Source organism: Lynx canadensis, chromosome A1, assembly GCF_007474595.2.
Source record: "Lynx canadensis isolate LIC74 chromosome A1, mLynCan4.pri.v2, whole genome shotgun sequence".
In the NCBI taxonomy this organism is placed as follows: Eukaryota; Metazoa; Chordata; class Mammalia; order Carnivora; family Felidae; genus Lynx; species Lynx canadensis.
In genome coordinates, this window is record NC_044303.2 from 180,640,867 (window position 1) to 180,662,529 (window position 21,663).

Here is a 21,663-nt window from a genome sequence, read left to right on the forward strand (position 1 = left end):
GCCCTGGACCCTTCTCAGGACCCAGTAGCAACCAGCAAACAGCACCCAATGAGCCTGTCCATTTCAGAGCCTCCAGGCTGATGTGATTTATCGAAGCCCACAAAACACTGGTGTCAGCGACAACTCCTGCCACATGTCATCTGCGCTGTTATTAAAAATCAATTCTCTGGAGGCAAAGAAGTGCCCGCACTGACAGTGTGCAATCTGTTATTGTCACTTATTTATTATCCACCTTCTCTGGGGAGTTTGAGAATGGAAACATCAGCAGAACCATTTCCCTGTTTCCAGTTGAACACAACGGGAGATGGGCTTGTTTCATTGGCCGGGGCTGAGGCTGGACCTGCTCCCCCCTCCCACTTCCCACCATCCTCCCTTAGTCCCACCTTGTCTCCCATCCTGGTCTTCTGGTTCTATGCATGGGTTTGCTCCCAGGGGCTAGGCCTGACAATTTTCGTGGGACCCGTGTGTATATGTTTGTAGTTAGAGAGGTTCTGGCGGGGCAGCTCAGCACGGGAAAGGGAGGACGGTGGAGAATGCTCGCCTGTCCATTTGTCTGGTCTCCCATGGTGTTGGCATGAACACCACCAGGTTTTCTGCTTCCTAGGCACCTTGTCCGCCGTGTTCCAGATCACTGTCATTAGTCCACCAGGAGCACACCTCAACATACCATGTGCTTGTGCTTGCTTCTTGAATTAAGAATTAGTAGGCTTTTAGCATCATCATTTTAGAATCATGGGCTCTTGGAGATAAAAAAGGGTCTTAGAGGCCCTCATTCCAACCACCTACCTCAGTGGGGAGCAACTATTTTCTGCATAAAGGCCAATTCAGGAAAAATAAAAATGTTTATGGAGTACGTTTCTTTTATGATATTTGTATCCTTTCTCCCAGTAATTGCACATCTAGGAATTTATGCCTAAGAATAATCCGATATGAGGGAAAGATTCTCTGTGCTAAAATATTGGTTGCTCTGTTATTTTTAACCTCCATTTTAAATATTACCTACAAGTGCCACAGTGGGGAAATGCTTAAGGAAAGCATAATGCAGCCAGTCAGTGAAAGGCAATTATTAAAAGAGGTAAAGACGAAAACTAGGTAGCAGTGTGGGGAAGTGTTGACCACACGGCCTTATGTGGAAAAGTAAACCTAATTTTTTACGTTATAATTATAACTTGCATACATTTATAATTATGAAGTTCTAAAGGAACATAGGAAACTTTTAAAAAAATCATTGATAGCTAACTGCTAATGTGAAGTTATTTATGTAATAAAAGAAGGCAAAGTTAAAGATGACTGAATATAGTAGGATAGTCACAATTTAGAGGGTTAGGGGGGAAAGGTAGGTTTTTTTGAATCAGTATCTACAACTGCGTTTGAGCATTCGTGTATTCTTTTCTCAATTCTAAAGGGTTTCATTATTTTAGTGAAAATTTCAGAAATGACCGGAGGTCAGGGATGCAGGCAGTTTGGGATGGGGGAAGAGAATGAGTATCAGGTTTAGCCATAGACAAAGGCCAAAAAGTATTCTAGAAAGACCTGACATTTAATAGTGAGTGAGTGAGTGAGTGAGTGAGTGTGTGTGTGTGTGTGTGTGTGTGTGTTGGTGAGTAGATATGTATGAATACATTTCTGAGACAGGAGGATTATCAGGGACCCCTGAGTACAAAACATTGGGTGAAAGTATGTGAGATTTACCAGTTTGCTCTTAATCGAAAAAGAGCTAGAAGGGAACATTCTCATGGACATTCTAGTTCTTCTTTTTAGGGATCTGTGTGTTCCCTGATCGTTGCCCCACACCGAGCCACATGCCTTGTGCGTGTGTGGTCCCAATTGTCACTCCCCAGCCCCAGCCACAGGAGGGCCACCTGGAATCAGTTAGCTGTGGGAGGGCTATTTCAGTGTGTGCTCAAGAGATGTGGGGTGGGATTATCGTTCATCATCCTCAGTATTTTTAACCCCTCATCCCTGAAGTAAGATTGTGCTTACTATTTATGTATATGGGGCTGTTCATCTCTCCCTGCTCTACCGATTGCATGGATCCTCCCTACAGCATCCCTACAAAGGGCTCCATTGCCCTTTGCTTATGTTTAGATACCATGAGCCTGCTCCCTTCCCAGATAATCCCACTCCATTTTTGACCAGCTGTTGAACATTAGACAATTCTGGTGAGCCAAAAGGTGATTCCTTAGGGACTTAAACCCTGGTCCCGGTTTGGCCCTTTGGTGCTACCAAAAAATAGAATTAATTGTGAATTTTAGAAATGGGAAGTGAGTGTTAGAAATTATCCTATCCAAACCTTACATTTATAAGGTAAGGAGACACACTCAAAAAGGTTTAGTGACTTGCCCACAATCATTCACTTATTTTCTAAATGCCAATTGTGGGTTCAATGCTAAACACTAGAAAGGAAAATAATGAAACAAGTTCTTGTCCTCAGAGAGCTCACAGTCTAGAAGAGGAAACAGACAAATATATAAGCTACTGCCACACATGGCCATACCTGTGGGAGAGCCATGGGACCCAGTGTGGGCACTCAAAAAGGCTTTCTGAGACAAAGATGGTAATCACCACTGACACATATTAAACCCTGACCATGTACGACATACTGGGCTACATACTTTAGTTACATTATCATATCATATCCACTTTTCATATCAACCCTAGGAAGAACGTACCACTATCAGCCCTATTCCCCAGACGTGGAAACAGAGGCTCAGCAAGGTTGAGTCACTTTGCCAAAGGGATGTAACCACTACAGAGTAAAGTTGGGATTTGAACCCAAGACTGTTGGCTCTTAGAATCACTGCCCTGAGCTTGTACTCCCAAGGCTGAGTCTGCACAGCCAGGGGGAGTTACCTGTGTGATGGGAGTGGAGAATATTCTAGGCAGGGAGACTACAAATTCCCTAGACAGAGTCCCTGAAGTCAGGAGGGGCATGTGCACAGGGACCACAAGGAGCTACAGGTGTGGATGGATGTGGCTTCTGGGAATGGGAGCAGGAGGCTGTGCTGCAGACATGCCACAAGGTGGGAGCAGACGCAGGGCTGGACCCTGGTTTCCAGCTCCTAGCCCAGTGCTCTTTCCACCACATTCCATCCTTCCCACCAGAGATTATCTCTTTTTGTTGCCACCCATTTCAGACTTTTCTCGAGGATTAGAAGGATGTGGCCCAGAGATGCCTCTGATGAGAATTAAGGAATGTGGTGGAAAGACACCTGAACAGGAAGGTGACAGGCACGGGGTCACTCTGCCGAAACCCAGTGTTCCTCTTCTCCAGTCCTGGAGTCTGTCACAGGACATACACGCTGCATAGCTTCAGGCTTTCCCTCTGTGTGTGGGGAAGGCTTTGAGAGGACTAGCCCCAAAACACAACGCAGAACCTAGAGGGGAAGGAGTCATGGTGACCTTAGCCATGGCCGCAGCTCACGTGAAGGAGTGTGCATCAAGTACAGGCCCTGCATGTAGCCCTGCGCCATCTGAACCACTTGCATTGTGTCTTTTAAGCTTCACAACTAGCTTATGAAGCGGTACGTTAGATCCCTTCCTGGCTGAAGGATAGGAAAATCAGCTCAAACCACATTAGGCATGAAGAGAATTTATCAAAGCATATTACTGAAAACTTCAGTAGTAGATATTACATTCTAGGGCTGGGTGCAGGGACTTCCAGTGGTGTCAGAAATGTGCCTCTTTCTGCTTCTCAAAACTGCCTCTGTCCTAATAGTTCCAGAGAAAGTCCCAGAAATATCTCACTGGCCCACTTAGGTCACCTGCTCAGCCTCAAACCAATCTCAGTGACTGATTGGGCTGACCTGGGCCATGGTTCTGCCCCTGAGACCAAACCAGTTGGACTGAGGGGAGGGAGGGGTGAGTCCCCCTTGGAAAAGGGAGGAACTGTTACAGAAGAGAGATTGGTGCCAATTAATCCACATTCCTAAAAAGATATCTACTGCAAGTGGATCCTGAGAACTCCCATTTTAGAGATGAGAAAACTAAGGTACAGAAAGATTGAGTCTGTTGAATCAGATAATCACACAGCCGGCAATGACTCACACCCAGGAGGTCTGATCCAGGGTCATTTAACCCTTAGGAGTGACCTAGCCTGCTGAAAAGAGACTTCACCCACCCCAGCCCACATCTGGGATGAGGATCTTCCCTGCCATCTATCATACACACTGGAACGCCTGTGCAATATACACATTCTGTGAGCACCTGGGGATCCAGAGACCCAAGGTTCAGGCAACCCAGAATTAACATGAGATGGTTCTGCCTTCATGTTGCTCTAAATGATGCCCTCATCCGCATCCCAACATTCCCAAGTTTTCTTTAACACCTATTAAGAGTCAGCAGGGAAAAGGAGTCCCAGGCGCTTGAAGATGGGTCATTCTGAGTTGGAAATTGCTTGCCATCACCAGCCCCATGAGGTGTAAGGGGAAAGGGGAGGAAAAGCAGTGGTGGGGGAGGGAGGAGGGAGTGCTTCCTGGGAGGGAACCTTTGTCCCACTTCCCTGGCATCCTTTAGGATGGTGGTTGGACACGCAAGAGTCTTTCTTTGGGGGCAAACCAGGAGAGAGAACCTGCAGTGTAGGCAGATTTCTTTTCGCGTTGTCCCAGTAAATTACAGCCCCAGTTACTCTGCAGTTTATGGAGATCTCAGCGGCTCAGCTCGTAATAAATGGGAGCGTGACTTACAGGAGTCACAGCGCCAAAGCTGCCTTTGGGTCATTTGGTGTTTTTAAATTAGGGCTTCGTGCCTCTCCAGGGGCCCAGGCCTCATTCAGAAATGATTAACAACAGGGCCGGGTGCATTTGCCAAACAGCGAGCAGCCATGAAGTCATCCAAGCTAATAGCAGGCAGGAGCCGGTGTGATTCATAAATAACCACATGCATTCAAGACTAAATGATACTGATAAGTGTTAGGAAGTACTTCTAGCTCCTTCTTACGCAGGCCGGTGAGAAGCTACCTCCAACACTCTCTAGAGGACTGGTTACCTTCTTCCTGCTGTCCTGGGGAGCGAGAAGGGCAAGGAGCTTGAGGTGATGAGGATGACAGCCTGGGGCAGCTAAATGTGGTCCGGAGGACCAAGAGCATCAGCATCACCTGGGAGCTGGTCAGAAATGCAGAGTCTCAGGCCCCACCCCAGACCCACTGAAGCAGAGCCCCTGAGAATGGGTGTCAGAAATCCACCCATGTGTTGGCTCCAGCACTCAGTCTGTATTACATGTAATTAAGCTCCTGTCTGTATTTCAGCTCAAAACCCAGGGCAGGCTAACATCAGCCAAAAGGAAAACAAAAGGACAGATTCATTAGTTATTATCCTGTTTACACTTCCCCAGTCAACTCTAATCACCCCTTTGTTTTACTAGGGTTCCTTCACAGCACAGGGGACAGTGAGCAGTAGTCACTAAAGGAGGCTTTGAGTGTCTATGAATTTCACCTACCTTGCATTTCACAGCTCAGACCCAAAGTGAGTCATCGGTGTGGGGATATTTTTGTAGGCAGTTGAGGCTTAATCCTTCAAAGGAGGGTATAATCCATGAATTGAGGATTTACTAGCATTGTTACTTGAGCACCGGAGCAATGTTCATTTGGTATTTTTCTCATGGACCTATTCTCCAGGCATTTATTGGAAGGACAGTATATGCCACCACTTTGCAAGTGAGAATAGCTCCCGGCCCCTATACCACAGGGTGGAGAGAAGTATAATTAATACCAAGTAGGTTGCCTGGCCCCTTGGACACGCAGTCAGAAAATGCACTCAGATGCACACAGTGCCAGATACATACGTGTGTGGCCCAAACCCTTCCCCATAAAGATGAGGGTCCAGCCCCAGGCAGTCTCCCCAGGACCTGAGTGCTCTCCCCATCTATCACCTAAGCTGGGATTGATAACATTTCTCAATCTTCCCAGAATCTCTCTAGGTGAATATGAAGGGAACTAATTTATTGATCTGGCTGGGCCAGACATTCTTTGAGACCCTTTCACAAATATTGATAATGGTTGGTCATTCAGCGCGTAGAAAATGCCAGACTTTATGTGGATTAATGCACCCACAACCACCTTCCATGACAAATCTTTTTACTTTTATTCCCATTTTACAATAGGAAACTGAGGCACAGACAGGTAAATAACTTTGGCCACAGTCACACAGCTTGTAAGTGGCAGAGTCAGGATTTGAACGCAAGCAGCCTGGTTCTAAAACATACAGTCTCAGCCAGTTCTTCACATTCTCTCTCGGATGCCTCTGTTGGGTATCTCTCTCCATGCTTCAGGTGCAAAAACGGAGGCTCGGAAGAGTAAAGTTAACTTACCTAATGTTCCACAGTTAACAGGGGCTGGTTTCTGATTCCATCCCAGGCCTGTCAGATTCAAAAACCCATCCTCTTCTTTCCCACACCCTCTACCCCCAACATCCCCACTGCTGAGCTGGGCATGGAAACATTCACACACCTGCCGAGAAGGAGGACACACCCCCCACTGTGAGCTTTGGGGCTCTGAGCACAGCTGAAAGGCATCTGGGCCAGCCTGGGACCCCAAGAATGTACTGAATTCAGAACTGTTACTGGGGGGTTAACCTCTGACCTGTGTTTCTGCTTCAGAACCCTCCATGGCAACGACATTTCCAGCGTTCCCGAAGGCTCCTTCAGTGACCTGACATCTCTTTCCCATCTGTAAGTAGCCATATTTCTGCCTGGTGTGGATCCATTCAAAATGCAATATCATTAGAGTGCCAGAGATGATGCTGTGACTGTTAACATTTCAGTATTCATTCTTTCCGTATGCATAGGGTATGTTCCATGAAAATGTGCCCACGTTGTGCACGTTGTGTGTTCTCTACTTCAGATGCCTTCAAAGGCATCATCAATTATGTAAACAATGTAAATGTTTAATAAGAAGAACTAACATAAAACTCTTACTGTGTGATAAACACTTTAGATGAATTATCTCATTTACTTCTTATAGCAATAAAGCATTTTTATCCCCTTCTTACACAGTGAAGCTTAAATGGAGAAGAACCAAAGAATTGGTCCAAGGGTCACACAGCTAGTAAGCAGCAGAGCCCTGGTTCCAACCCAGGTCTGCCTTGGCTCCAAAGCACATATTCTCTGCCACTCTGCATCAGGGATTCTGTCCCCATTGCACACAGGGGAAACCGAGGTCTGTAAAAATTAGGTGTTACAAACCTTTGCCAGGAACATTTCTGAGTCTATATGTATACAACTCTATGTATATTTGATTGTTTTCAGATTGCATGCATATATTGTGATACTGCTACATTATGCATACACCTTATAAAACATCCAAAAAATAGAAATTCTAAATGATACGATTTTTAAAATAAGCAAAAATCCTTGTATTTTCTCTCTGGACACCACTGTTGAGAGGTCTGCATCAGCCCATGCCGTCCCCCAGCTGTGCTTTTTTAAAGCTAAGTGGTGTAGCTGGAGGAAAAACTTGCTTCTACCCCCTTAGTTTCTGTGGCTGGTCTAAGAATTAGACTGACATAAGACAGAGCAACCGGAGAAAAGGATATAAATATATTTGATGTTTTTATGTGTATGTGGGAGTGTTCAAATGGAAAATGAAGACCCAAAGAAGCCATTGGACCCAAAAACTTATATACTTTTTTATACAAGGAATGATAAATTGTAGGGATGTGACAAGACAAAGGGCCTTGGGCTAGGGCAGCAATTGTGCGGCAGTGACTAGGAAATATATGGAGAGGGACCACTGGAAGGTCAAGGTTATTTGAGCAGGTTGGTTTGGCCTGGTCCATTTTAGTATTCATTCCCAGTCTCTAGTGATAAGAATATTTTTCCCTTCTTGGTGCAGGGAGGGCATCTTTCTCACAGGAAACTTTCTGACTTGCTTTTAGGTAGAGACAGGGAGGTCAGAGAGCCCCTTCTGCACCTGCCATTTTTCAAGTACCTTTAGCTTGAAATAATCAATATGCCAAAGCAGCATATTTAGGGGTGGAGTGCTCTGAACCCTTTCTGTGGTCTGAAGCTTCTCCCTAGGTTGCTGTGTATCAAAGCCTTCTCTAAAGAGTGCATCCTCCAGTGGACCCTTCAGTAGGGCAAGGGAGCCAGATAATCAGATGGCCAAAGGTCCAGAAGCATCTGAGAGGGGCTAGGATTAGATTGAGTTGAGGATTGAATTTTACCGGAGTACATGAGAGCAAAACCTCAGAAGTGGGAGGGGGTTAAGCAGGGTGGAAACATCTGGAGGGACTGGAAATACAGTCTGGAGTCACTGACTTTGCCCCAATGGAAACTCCTTCTCTGCTGGTCCTCATGTCAGATACCCCCAATCTAGTCAGAGTCTGAAAATTCTGTTTCTCCAGAGGGCCAAGGGTATGGAGCCTATGGGCCAAGCTGGGCAAGGGGGGCCCTGACTTCCTGCTCTGCCTCCTAGGGCGCTGGGAACCAATCCACTCCACTGTGACTGCAGTCTGCGCTGGCTGTCAGAGTGGGTGAAGGCGGGGTACAAGGAGCCTGGCATCGCCCGCTGCAGTAGCCCTGAGTCCATGGCTGACAGACTCCTGCTCACCACCCCCACCCACCGATTCCAGTGCAAAGGTACATGCTGACTCTCCCCCACCTCTCGAGGGGTCTGCTCTGTCTCCAACAGCCCACCAGAGCTGGGTGTCTCAACAGACGTGACTTCTAAACCACTGCCCTGTCTCTTCCATGAGCTGCACAGAGAGACTCAGATGCTATTATCTCCTCCAAGTTTCTCTGCTGGCGTCCCTACATGCTCCTCTCTGACTTCATTCTCTGTATCATTTTGCACAGAGAAAATCTTTAACTTGAATTTTTTTCACCCAACATTCTTAAGCCTAAGCCTTTTCCCATTTTTACTACAGCAAGCTTTAGGTACATGAGATTTTAACTGACGACAACAAACTGCTGCTGGGTTTTTATGTGCTGGACATCATGTTAAGCACTTTTTTGTGTGTTATTTCATTTAATTCTCACTTTCCAAGTATTTATTCAGTTCCCCAATCCTCTCTGGGTTAGACTTCAGTATCACCCTTATTCTTAAGAATGAGAAAGCTGAGGCTTACTGAGGTTAAGAGACTTCTCAAGTCCACAGTTAGGATGATTCCAGGTCTTTCTGATTCCCCTGTACCTACTTGTGGCCACCAGGCTTTAATAATTCCACTGTAACGTCTTTAGCCAGTTCCTGGCCCTGAACCTTTAGACTTCACTGGGTATTTCCAGTGTTTTCTTACCACTGATGCATAAAGGTCTTTCTCTATTGAAAATTATTCCTTAGATAAGATTCAGAGAACAGAAACTACTGAGCCAAAGTATGTGATCATTTTTAAGGTCTTTACACATATTGCCCTGCCATTTGGTGTCTAAAAGAGGGTTATAAACCACTTTATGCTCCCAGTAAGCACCATTTGAGTGCATTTTTCACCAGACTCTTACATTATTTTATCTCATTTCATCTCATTGCTAATTAGATAGGTTTAAAAAAGTATGTCTCCTAGTTTGTGTCTTTGCTTATTGAGGGAAACTGCATTTTTTTCAAAAATTTACTTTCCATTTATGTCATACATTTGTCTGGTAGTGTCCTTTGCCCATCTCTTAGAGCCTTGAGTTTATTTTGATTTATATATATACTTTGATTACCCTATAAACTTCCTGTGTCTCACATTTCTGCTTAAAGCAAGAAAACATTCTTTTGGCTTTAAGATAATTTTCATTTTCTCCTCCTGCTTCCAAGTCATCTCACTTGATTGATGCTAAAGAGGCCAGATCAGTCTAAAACAATGTTTCTCAATCCTAGCTGCACATTTTGGAATCACCTGCAGAGCTTTTTACTGGTTCCCTGGCCCAACACTCCAAGTTTTGATTAAATCGGTGTGGGGTACAGCCTGGTGTTAAGATATTTAAAAAGCACCTTCTCTGTTTCCTCTGTAAGGTGACCAATTCATCCCGGTTTTGGCTGGGGCCTTCCTGGTTTTAGCACTGAAAGTCCTGTGTCCTGGGAATCCCTTCAGCCCCTGGCAAACAGGACAGATAGTGTCCCTGTTCTAATGGAAGCCAGGGTTAAGCCAGCTTGTACAGATTCTTAGGACATCCTTTCTGTTCACCCCACCCACAATGGTCAGACTTGCCGTGGAGTCATTCTCAACCCAATCTCCAAAGCTCTGTTCAAGGACCATGACCTCCATCCCTCCAGCCTTTGTAGCTGAAGAGAACAGGACACTGTCAAACACTGTCGTAGATGCACAATGTGCCTGAGCACAGTTTACCATCTGTCAACAATATCATTGCTGTGTCTTTTGGGGCCACTTCTTACTTCCTCATGCCAATCAAGGGTTCCACAAGAGGGACTTCCTATGTGTGTCTTTGGCCCAGGCACCCTGCCTTCCTTAGCCTAGCATAGACTATTCCATGGGGAGGGGTGTTAGGGGCAGAGGAGTGGGAGGTCCAAATGGAGCCTGGGACCAGAGCTCCCCGAACATGAAAAGATACACAAGGGGTTTCTAATTATGGTGTATTGTTTATAGATTAGCTCCAAAATCGGATCAGGCTAATTACAGTAATTTATTTGACTGCAGAAGTGCTTCTGAATGATGTCCCACTGTGATTTTTTCCTCACTGGATAATGGCTGCATTAATGGGACTCAGCTAGACTGGATGGTGCTGGCTGGGGAGCCACCCTCTGTGTGTAGAGATGGAGAGGGGCCGGCAGCTGGCTGAGGAAGGGGCCAGAGAGGAGGGAAAGGGAGGGAGGGGTGACAGTGACCTGCTACCAACATCCTGGTTTTGCTGTCCAGGGCCAGGGACATCAACATTGTGGCCAAGTGCAATGCCTGCCTCTCAGACCCGTGCAAGAACAATGGGACGTGCAGCCAGGATCCTGTGGAGCTCTACCACTGCACCTGCCCCTATGGCTACAAGGTAAGATAGGAAGCCCCGCCCCCACCATTCACGGCCCAAGGAAGGCACTGTGCCCTCCTGACCCTCCCTTCTCCAAGGGCCAGCCTGGAGAACTGCATTTCACAGGTCACTCCAGAGTGGCACTTGGCACTTGCCGTAACACTGGCTATTCTACTGGTGGGGGCTGCCCAGTTGTGTCACACTCATGCAAAACACAGAGAACCCCATCTTGGCAGTGACACTCTAAGGAGGAAATGTAATATTAATTTTCCTTGTTAAACATGAGGAAATAAGTCTCAGAGAGTGAAAATGCTTCCAAGTAGAGGCATCCCTTGAACTTACTATCCTGGCTTCCTTTCAAGGGGATTTCCAGACTCTCCCCATCCCCTCCCTAACTCTGCCTCAGGAGGGCCAGTGCTGAAAGTGGGCTCCAGTTTGAGAAGGTACAGGGATGAGGGATTGAAAGGCCTGGGAGCTGCCAAGCTAATGCACTGTTGACAGGCTCAGGTCAGCCAGGAAGGGGATGGAGGCCCTCATTCTCCTGGGTGTCCTCCCCAGAAATCCAGGCTAATTCCAAGCAACTTTTCTTCCTTTCTTCTCACCCAACAGTATCTATCCTAAGTCCCTACTAACATCTATAGAGTATGGACTACATGGCCAACATTCTGCTTGACATCCTATTCACCTTTTCTTTTTAAACACCCCTTATGAGGAAGGCTCATTACTTCCCATTTATAGATGTAGAAACTGGGCCTCAGATTGTTGAAAGGCTTGACTCAGTGTCTCAAAGCTCCATAGCAGTAGGGTTGGGATAGGACCAAGAGCTATATGATTCCAAAGTCCCCACCTTTACTCCTGGATAGCCAAGCCCTCCGCCGTGGCTCGCTGGAGTCAACAAAACAGTGGTTCACTCCTCTTCCCCAGGACCTTCCCAGCTTCCAGCCTTGCCAAGGCACCCATCCGCATACAGTGGGCAAGCCAAGCATTCCAACACCACCCCAAAACCCATCTACTGCACATGCCTAGTACAGGCAGAGCGGAAGGGAGCTGGCATCACTGGTCTCCTGTCCCCAGGGGGACTTGTATGTGTAGTGACAAGCTTGAGGGGCAGAATCACTCTGGGGAACAGGGCTCCCTGTGGTTTTTCAGCTGTAGCTGTGCCTCCAGCAGATAGTGTCAGAGTGCCACACTATGGGCCTGCCATAGGAGAGCCCAAGGATTCCCTTTGCAGCCAGCCCGCCAGACGGCCTTGCCCCAGGCAGCCACCCAGATCCATGCATCCTACATGTGCACACGCACAGACATTGCAGGGAAGTGTAGAAGTGAAGATACCATACTCGGAGGCCTAGCTCCTCAAACCCACTTGTATTAATTCAGTGGAGAAAACTCAGGCTGTGGAATTATACAGAGGGCACATGTGAACTCCAGCTTTGCTGTTTACTAGCTATGTGGTGATGGCCAGTGGCTTTGCCTCAGCCTTCCCGTGGACAAACCAGGGCCTATCTCACAGGGGTGCTGTGAGAATCAAATGTGCAATAACATAGGCAAGGCACCTAGGAGAGCTGTTCAGTATGCACTCTGTACACTGGCACATTGCTACATCTCTCTTTACCCTTGCATGCTGGTCCTGATACCAGGATGTGATGGGCCGCCATTAACAGGCGGTATGCTGCTGGTCTCACTAGGGATTCTCAGTCCATGACACTGTGAATTGCAGAGATCATCAGTTGCTCTCCTGGAACGGTGATATGTGCATTTATAACATCCCCAATACCATGCCTATGCGTCGACTGTGGATCAGGGCACTCAGCTGGACGTTGGCATTTATTCCCTTCTCTGAGTTGTATAATCAACCTTTGAGGTGGCGGGATCATCCCTATTTGAAAGATAAGGCCACTTGTTCAGACTTTGCTCGTAAGATTCTGAAGGTCTAGCAGAAGAATCTGAACTGAGATTTTGACCTTTACGAAGCTATCGGCTCATGCAGGCCTGGAGTACCTTAAGGAGGAGGATGATAATGGTGGTAATGGTATGTGATGGTGATGATGGTGATGATGGTGAAGGAATATGAGCAGCCAGCATTTACTGAGTGCCTATTACATACTGACAGTATACTAAACAAGGTACAAGCATTATCCTGCATTCTCCTCATCAAAGCCTAAGGAGACAGGTCCTAAAATGACCTTCATTTTCCAGTTTAGGAAACTGAGATAGTGGGTGAGGGAGTTGGGATTCAGAGCTCAGAACCAATGGATTCCAGAACCCATGTTTTTGACCACTGTATTCACAGTCCATTGAGAAGCACCATGAATGCAGGGTCCCTAGCCATTTGGGACCTAAGTCTCCAGAATAGGGAAAGTAGTTTATGCTGGTGGAAAGAACACCAAGCAGAATGGAAAGAACACTGTGGAGCTTGTCCCTACCTGACTGTGTGGCCTGGGACAGCTCCTCCTCTCCTCCCCATATCAGGTTCAATCTCAAAATGCAGCAGGTAGAAATGAAGAGGTCCTTTAACCTTTAACCCTGGGTTGCATCATACCCCCTGCTCTGCATTTATTCCCTGGCTTTCCCTTCTTCCTGGATTGGAGCCCACCCAGGCAGAGTGACTGAGGTAGTAAGTTCTGGGTGAGTTGCTAAGTTGACAATAATCACCAGACACCCACAAAACCAAGTTCAAAGTTCTGGCATTTCTCCATTATTTCCAGATACCGCAGCATTTCCATTGACTAGCTGAGTGACCTTGGGAAGCCACAATATTATCCAAAACAGCATGGCCCCCACTGTTCAGTGTTTGGTGGCAGCTACTGGTCATCTATAATGGCAGGCTTTTGTGAAGCAATTGAGCACATTACATCATTTAGCACCCTCAGTCACCTTCTGAAATAAGGTCTGTTAACCTCTTTTGGCAGATAAGGAAACTGAGGTTCAAAAAGATCAGATAACTTACCCGAGCTACCACACCTAGGGAAGCACACAAACTAAACCCAGAGCCCTCCTCTCTCACAGGAAAGTCCCCACACTCAGTGCTCCACTAGGGACAGGTCCCTCAGAGCCTCACTCCCCACCTGGAGATGTGAAGCATCACACTCACCTGCAGAGCTCCTAGAAGGATTCCGAGTGTCATGTCTGTGCTTCGCCCGCCTTGGTGCCAGGATTCAGTAGGCACTTCACAGAGAGACCTGTTTTACAGCTATTTCGCATTGGGGGAAATAAGATGTATGTTTGGGCTCGTTCTTTTTCAGCCATTTAGCTTCACGTGTGCATGTTCAGTGTCTACACGCAGTGCTTCTCACGCTGTACTGGCGCGAGAACTACCTGGAGGTCTTAGTAAACGCAGCTTCTGATCCATTAGATCTGAGGTCAGGCCCAAGTTTGTACCTTTTCTAACAATCTCTCAGGGAAACGCCGGAGCTACTAGCCTGAGGACCACACTCTGGTAGCAGGTCCTGGAGCAGCCCTCCTGGCTGTCTCAGAAAGAGGTTTCCAACAGGGACAGCTACTCCCCGGCTCCTTTAAAAGAAGCCAGAAGCCCAGCCATGTCCCTGTCTCCCACCTTCCCTCCCTCTCTATTTCTCTCTCTTTCTCTATTTCTCTCTCTCCCATACACACACACACACAGCAGTGGGGACCAAGGAACATCATAAATCTAGTAGATTTTAGCAAATGAGGCTGAAGAGAGTTGAATTGAGCTAATTAGCCAGGTATTGAGAATGGTGATTATTTCTCAAGGACACGTAAGTGACAGAAATCCTTACCTCCAGGCCCATTTAGCACATCACCAAGAGCTACGGTCTGCCTCCTGGTTTCTGAGCTCAGTATAAGTGACCTGAGTAGACGTCACCAACCCCACCCCCAGGGGAAGATCCTGGGAGTCCTGATCTCAAGAGTTCCCCAGAGCAAAGTCCCTGATACTCAAGAGTTCCCCCAGAGCAAAGAGGCTGGCCCAGGCAGGGGCCAGGGAGGCCCTGCCTTGACTTGATCAAGTTCTCTTGTCCTGCTCTTCGTGGCTCATCCATCTAACACACACAAAAACTCCTGAACAAATTCGGTACCAACAAATGCCTGAAAAAAGTCTTTGAGCTCCCACATTCAGCCCTGCCTCAGACCCCTGTAGTAATCCGCCTCCTCATCATCCGAATAGCTCTTATTTAGGTTGCTACCATACATGCCTTGTGCTTTATATATGTGTGATTTCTAACATTCATTCCATAGGGTAGGTATTATTCCCATTTACAGATGATAAAAACAAGGCTCAGAGAGAACTGGTTAGTTTCCCCAAGGCACACAGCAGCCAGACTGGAGTGTGTGCTCCAATGTGCTACCCCTGGAGCCCATGTTTTGAGAGGGCAGCATCAGTGACCCAGCAGAGGGGTTCCCAGTGCTGGCTCTGGACTGGATGCCTGGGTTCAGCTGCTGCCTGTTCCACTTAACTGCTGTGCAATCTTGGACATATTAGCTCACTTTCCAAGTCTGCCTTCCCAATCTGAAAAGGGCAGTAATAACAATCCTACCGATCGCATAGGGTTGTTGTGAACATTATATGTGATGTGAATATAAAACACTTAGCGTGAGGCCTGGAATGGAAATGTTCTCAATAAATTGAGAATGAGTATTGCAGTTTCCGTTGCACGCAGTGACTTTGTGTAAGGGATCCCGTGTTGTTCTGGTTTAGGATAAGCCCAGATCCCACATCAAACTGCATTCTCCTTCTCCCCCTCAAGAAAACTGACTGGCCGTTAGCTGTGAGGGGGCTGAAGGGAGCCAGGACAGACGTGGCATGCCTCCTGGCTGCTGGATACTGCAAGGGCTTCAGGGGTTGGAGACAGTAGGGAGAGTCGTAGGCCCAGTTGGCAGCGACCCTTCGAGCCAGGGAGCCCAGCCCCACTCCGTCACAGGCACTGGCAGCAGCAGAGACGGGAAGAGGATTTTCTCAAGCAGATGGCGAGCAGGTGGTATGGCAGTGGGAGGGCTCCCGTGATCACCCCGCCTGGCATGGTGCCCACACCAAGTCCACAGCCAGAAACAAATACAACGGATGCCTCCCCAGACCCAGCAGGTCCTCTACGGGACTGCTTGCCAAGACTTGGGTGTAGCGCTGGTGTGTCAGTCCCAGGGGAGGGGGGAGTTAGAGCCGGAGGGCCAGCGGGCTGCTCCCCGGTCTTAATGTCCACAGCCTCTGCCTTGGCCTCCTCCTCAGTGCCTTCATCTTCACTGTCCTTCTGCCTGGCATGCTCCTCCCCACCTACTGCAGTTGACTCCTCAGCTGAACGTCCCCTCCAGAGGGGCCTGCTCCAGAGGAATGCCACCCCACACCAAATTGTCTGTCCCAGAGGTCCTCAATCTGGCCTAACATTAGAATCGCCTGCAGAACTCTAAATACCAACACCTGGGCCCACTTCCAGACCAATGAAAGGTAGATCTCTGTGGAATTGTCACCCTATAGGGGCAAGGTCCTCTGGCCACACTTCAGCCCCGCCCTCCCTACTCAAGTTGTGGTTATATTGAGGCCTCAGTGCAGCTAAGAGTATGTGTCCTCTGCTAGGTAGCTCTGTGAGGTAGGCTGAGAGTTAAAAGGCTTAGATGAGGTCATGGCCAGCCAACCAGGAAGAGATGAAGCTGGAATTTGAAACCAGGTTTCCCTGTACCCAAAGCCCATGCTCTTGCCCTGCAGTTCAGGATAAAAGAAAAGGATGTGATCCAGGAAGTAGGGAAGCTGGGGCCTTGAACTCCTCAGTTCTCACCTTCTCTCAGTGTGGAATGGCCAAAAGTAAGGGCCCCCTTTGGCGTCCTCCCAATCCACACAGCAGAGGCCACCAGAGAGGCCTTCTGCCCAGCCTCATCCAGAGGACACTGGGGAACTCCAGGGGGCCTCCTGGTCAAGGCACCACTGAAAGGCCTCTCTAACCAGGGCTTCTCCCTTTCCTGCCCTCAGGGCAAAGACTGCGCTTGCCCATCAACACCTGCATCCAGAACCCCTGTCAGCACGGAGGCACCTGCCACCTGATGCGAAAGCCACAAGGATGGGTTCAGGTAACAGCTCACCCTGGGCTTCCCTCCCTCAGGGGGCTTTATAGGCAGACCAGTGGGGCAGGCTGATGACACAGCTGTTCACTGAGGGCCTACTGTGTGCCCACACTGTGCCAAATCTGTTTGCAGATCATCTCAAGGCTCTTCCCACCTGTCAGGGAGCTACTGGATCCCTACTATACAATGAGAAGACTGAGGCACCAACAGGAGCTATCCTTTGCCCACAGTGACACAGTTAGTGAGCGTTCCTATGGGAATTCAGAGAGTCTGTCTCCAGAGCCAGGAGGCTACGGAGGGAGGCTAAAGCTGCTGGCACAAGTCAGAGAAGGATGGCATGATGGCCCAAGCCCCCTCCCCCCCCCCCCCCCCGCAGCATGGCAATTCCACCTCTGTTTCCTGTGTGCTAAAAACAATGATCATAGGTGATATTGACTACATGTTCATCATGTGCCAGGCACGAACTAGCCGTGCAGCCTCTAATTTAAATGCTCACAATGAGCCTACCCCACTGCAAGCTGGTACTATCCCCACTTACAGATGAGGAAACTGAGGCACAGAGATTTACTTGCTCTAGGGTCACATATCCTGACACATTCCTGGATCTTCCAACCCCACTGCTTCCTCCCAGGAATTCAGAGCTCAGGAAGAAAAAGGGATAGAAGCCACTTAAGTTTTCCCCATCCCTGTCAATTAGGTGGACTTTCGAGGCCTCTGCCAAACCTCAGGCTCCCTTCCTGCTTCCCACCCTTCCCAGCTGCTTTCACGTGCCCAGCTTGCCGGCCCGTGGCCCGGCAAAAACAGACCGTGGAAATGGTTCCATTAGCACCCCAGTGGAGCGAGTGGGTCAGGCAGTAAGCAGGGGCACCCAGTGCAGAGCTGTGGTTGGATGTCTTAAGCACAGGTTGCAAACAAGTAGCAAAGGCACTCTGGGGGGGGGAAGGAGGGGCTGCTGTGCCATCTGTGAAAGAAATCAGGTTCTGGGCCCTAGTTCTTCCGACAGAGCCCAACCTGCCCCCGTGTCCACCTGCCAAGCCAGCCCCATCAAACTCTGGCTCTTAAAAAGTGAAATAAATTCAAGGCCAGGTTTGCTTTCCTGCCTGGAGTCGGCCAAACCACCCACTCCCACCTTCTCGCCGGGAGCAGGGGTAAGGAGAAACCACACAGAAATTTCACAGAGGTGGCCACATGGCCCCAGCCAAGAAACACACCTCCAGGGTAAAAGCCTGGCTCTGCCCACCCTGCCCAAAGATGGAGGTCTGCAAGAGTGAGGAGTGCCCCCTGCAGGCGACTGTCTCTCCCCTCCCTGTCCCCCTCTGCATGTGCCCCCCTCTCTGTCTTTGTGGGGTATCTCTCTTCATCTCTGGAACTGCAGGTGAGCAGAAGGATCTTTCCTGGTTTCTACCTTCCGTTGTTGAGATTTGAATGAACTGGAAATACTTTTAGAATTTAATTTTCGAGGAAAAGGGCCCAGATCTACAGGATTAGGGAAATGGGGTAGAGGATTAAAGCAATGAGGCCCGCATGCTGGGGAAAGCATAGTTCGTGTGGGCCTGCCAAGGGGCAGGAGCACTCCCCCTCACTAGGTTAGCACCTGATAGGTTGGCAAAGGGAGGGACACCTATCAGGGAAGCTTTGCTCCCTTTTTCCCTCCTGTGTCCGTTTGCTGGGGCTGCCATAACCAAGCAGTGCACCAGGGCGGCTTGGACCAACAGAAATGTATTCCCTCACATTTCTAGAAGCCAGAAGTCCAAACTCAAGGTGTCAGCAGAGCCACACTGGCTTTCAAACCTGTAGGGGAAGGTCCTTCCTTGCCCCTTCCTAGCTTCTGGTGGTGGCTAGTGATCTCGGGCCTTCCTCACTGCAGCCTTCATCCTCATGTGGCATTCACCCTGTGTCTCTGTCTCCACATGGCCATCTTACAAGGATGGCAGTAGATCTGGGGCCCACCCTACTCCAGTATAACCTCATCAGAAACGACATCTGCAAGGACCTTATTTCCAAATAAGGTCACATTCTGAGGTGCTGGGGTTAAGACTTCCAGATACCTTTTTGAGAGGACACAATTCAACCCATAACATGTCTTGTGAGTGATAATTTTGGAAGTTTCACCTACCTCTTCACCAGATGCTTTGCTCATCTTGATGCATTATCTGATCACAAAAAGGGCAAAGACTGGCAGAGCTGGCCGGGCAGGAGACTAAGACGGCCCCACAGCTCACTGGGTGCCCCTGGAGTCTCCTTAACAACCCCCAGCCAAGGTTTCCAGGGAGGGCAGAGGAGACTTTAGTCTCCTTCCCTCCCTCTGTCTACTCCATGAGCAACCCAACCCCTAAGAGCCATCTGCATCCCACTTTCATGCAACCCTAAGACTTTGGGGACAGCCAGAGTAACTCCTTTCAGGAAAATAGGCAACACTATGGTTTCAGACCCTTAAAAACCTACTGTCCGTCCAGCTCTGAAGAAATCGCTTTTCCTGAACTTCCAGGGTCCCTCCTAGAAAAAAGAAATACATCATTTTGCTACACCCCAAGAGCTCAGACCGAAGAACCTTTTGTAGAAAACATGACATGGTGGGCACCTGGGTGGCTCAGTCAGTTAAGTGCCCAACTTTGGCTCAGCTCATGACCTCACGGTTCCTTAGTTCGAACCCTGAATTGGGCTCTCTGCTGTCAGCACAGAGCCTGCTTTGATCCTCTGTCCCCCACTCTTTCTGCCCTTCCCCTGCTTGTTCTTTCTCTCAAAATAAATTTAAAAACTTAAAAAAAAAAAAAAAAGAAAATGTGACATGGTTTTCAGGTTGTAGAGGAAAGGAGGTTAAGTAAGATTCCAGAAATCCACTTCCTATTAGTTTAGTTTTATAGCTAAATCCCAAATCGGAGGAATCTGTAAAACAGAGAGAGGCCTGGAATTCTGGGCCCGAAGCTGGAACGTATGTTCTATGTTCGTGAATGGGGTGTAAATCCCTGACCAGGGGGCTGGGCCACAGAGGGAGTAAGTAAGTGCCTGCAGCTCATTTAGTCAGCATTTGTCTCCCGAGTGCCCCTTCCTAAACTCCCCTGGCCCCTTCTCATCTGCTCAGCTTTATCTATCCTGACTTAGTTTGCAGGCCTAATCCTGGGGTGTGGCCAGGGTTGGGCAGAGGATGCAGGAAGTTTGAGGTTTGTATCTAAGAGCTGTAGCTCTCCAGATCCTCCCACCCCATCCCCTTATCCGGAAGAAGCTGGAGGGAACAATGACATCTCTGAGAAAGGTTAAGGAGGCTGAGTGTGGAAGTCATCTAGAACTGAAGCTAACACATTCTGAGTCTTTTCTATGTACTAGGTCTCCTCCTAAGCCTTTTACTTATATAATCTTCTTTTATTCCCCACAACCAACCTGGAGGTAAATGATATTACCCTAGTCCATAGATGTGGAAACTGAGACACAGAATTTAACTAATTTTCCTAAGATCGAATACCTAGGAAGTGGCAGACTCAGACTTCATTCCCAAGAAACTCGGCTGCAGATCCTGATCTTGGCCACTTTGTCCTATTCCTGTTCAAGGTAGAGAGGCTTTCCTGGAGTAGGAAGTCGCTCAAAGGGGGGTGTTTGTTATGCCCTTTATCCCTTTGTCTACAAACCACTCCCCGGAGAAGAGGGGAAGGAAGACAGCTGGAGGAATTTAAAGTCTATCCCGGGGAAAGCACTTCCAGCTGGAGGGATAGTGAGGGGGCATTGCTGGTGGGAACTCCCCAGAGCTAACGCAGCCATCCACGGCCAGGGGAGATGGAATTCTGCCCAGAGATAGGGGTCTAGATGAAATGACCTCTCGGGCTCCTGAGGGTCTTCCTGCTCAGGACCCCAAGGCTTCAAGTATCCAGAGTGCTGCCTCGGACCTCCATCCAGAGAGAAACCTGACTAATTATATCCCCCCAACATTCTTTTCTGCCACTCCAACCCCACCCAACACTCCTTATCCCCTGGCTCCCCTTCTTCCCCACCCCACACACCCACCCCCAAAGCTGCTCCTGCCCTCTGGGCTTTGAGGGGCAGCGGTGTGAGATCAATCCAGATGATTGCGAGGACAACGACTGTGAGAACAATGCCACCTGTGTGGACGGGGTCAACAACTACGTGTGCGTCTGCCCTCCTAACTACACGGGTAAGGTCCCCTGGTGCCTGTGCATGGTGGCGGGCCAGGTGTCATGCACTAAGGAATGCTGTTTAGTTTTCAGGGCCTGCACCCACTCCCCTGTGGCCAGAGATGTGAATCCCCAAAACCTGGTGCCGTGCCATGACGGGCTTCCCAGAGGCCCTCTCTGTTTGCTTGTCCACCCTCACCACCTACCCCAACCCTGCACGTCTCTGGCTCCTCCCTACTTTGAGACAGGTTCCCAGGGCAAGTTTGCTGTCCATTCCATTAGCCTTCCCCTCCTCCAGGAACTGGAGACCCAGTGGCGATTGAAGCTAGTGAGAGGGGCTTGCATTACATTTAATCTTCATTCAGTTCTAGTCTGCTTTCTCTAGAAATTTACTTTCCAGACACTTTCCAGCTAGGAACTGGAGACACAAAAATGACCAAGACAAAGTCCCCTCTGATCAGAAGGCTCATTGTCAAGTAGAGGGAGACATGTATTCAGCAGAACGAGACTATAACACCTGGAAGCCTGGGGGGTCTTGGGGTCACAGAGGATGAACCTAACCCAGCTGGGGAATAAAAGAAGGCTCCCCACAGGTTATTCCTCAGTATAATCATCCTACCCA

General features: G+C 48.5%; 1 protein-coding gene across 1 annotated transcript in view; it reads left to right on the top strand.

Annotated features, from left to right (window-relative positions):
- Positions 1 to 21,663, top strand: part of SLIT3 (slit guidance ligand 3) — a 591,744-nt gene that overhangs the window by 546,102 nt on the left and 23,979 nt on the right. Inside the window, 8 exon segments of the mRNA XM_030327818.1 lie at positions 6,595 to 6,666; positions 8,411 to 8,574; positions 10,743 to 10,793; positions 10,796 to 10,914; positions 16,826 to 16,835; positions 16,838 to 16,896; positions 16,898 to 16,923; positions 20,922 to 21,061. Of these exon segments, the coding sequence (XP_030183678.1) occupies positions 6,595 to 6,666; positions 8,411 to 8,574; positions 10,743 to 10,793; positions 10,796 to 10,914; positions 16,826 to 16,835; positions 16,838 to 16,896; positions 16,898 to 16,923; positions 20,922 to 21,061 (641 nt within the window).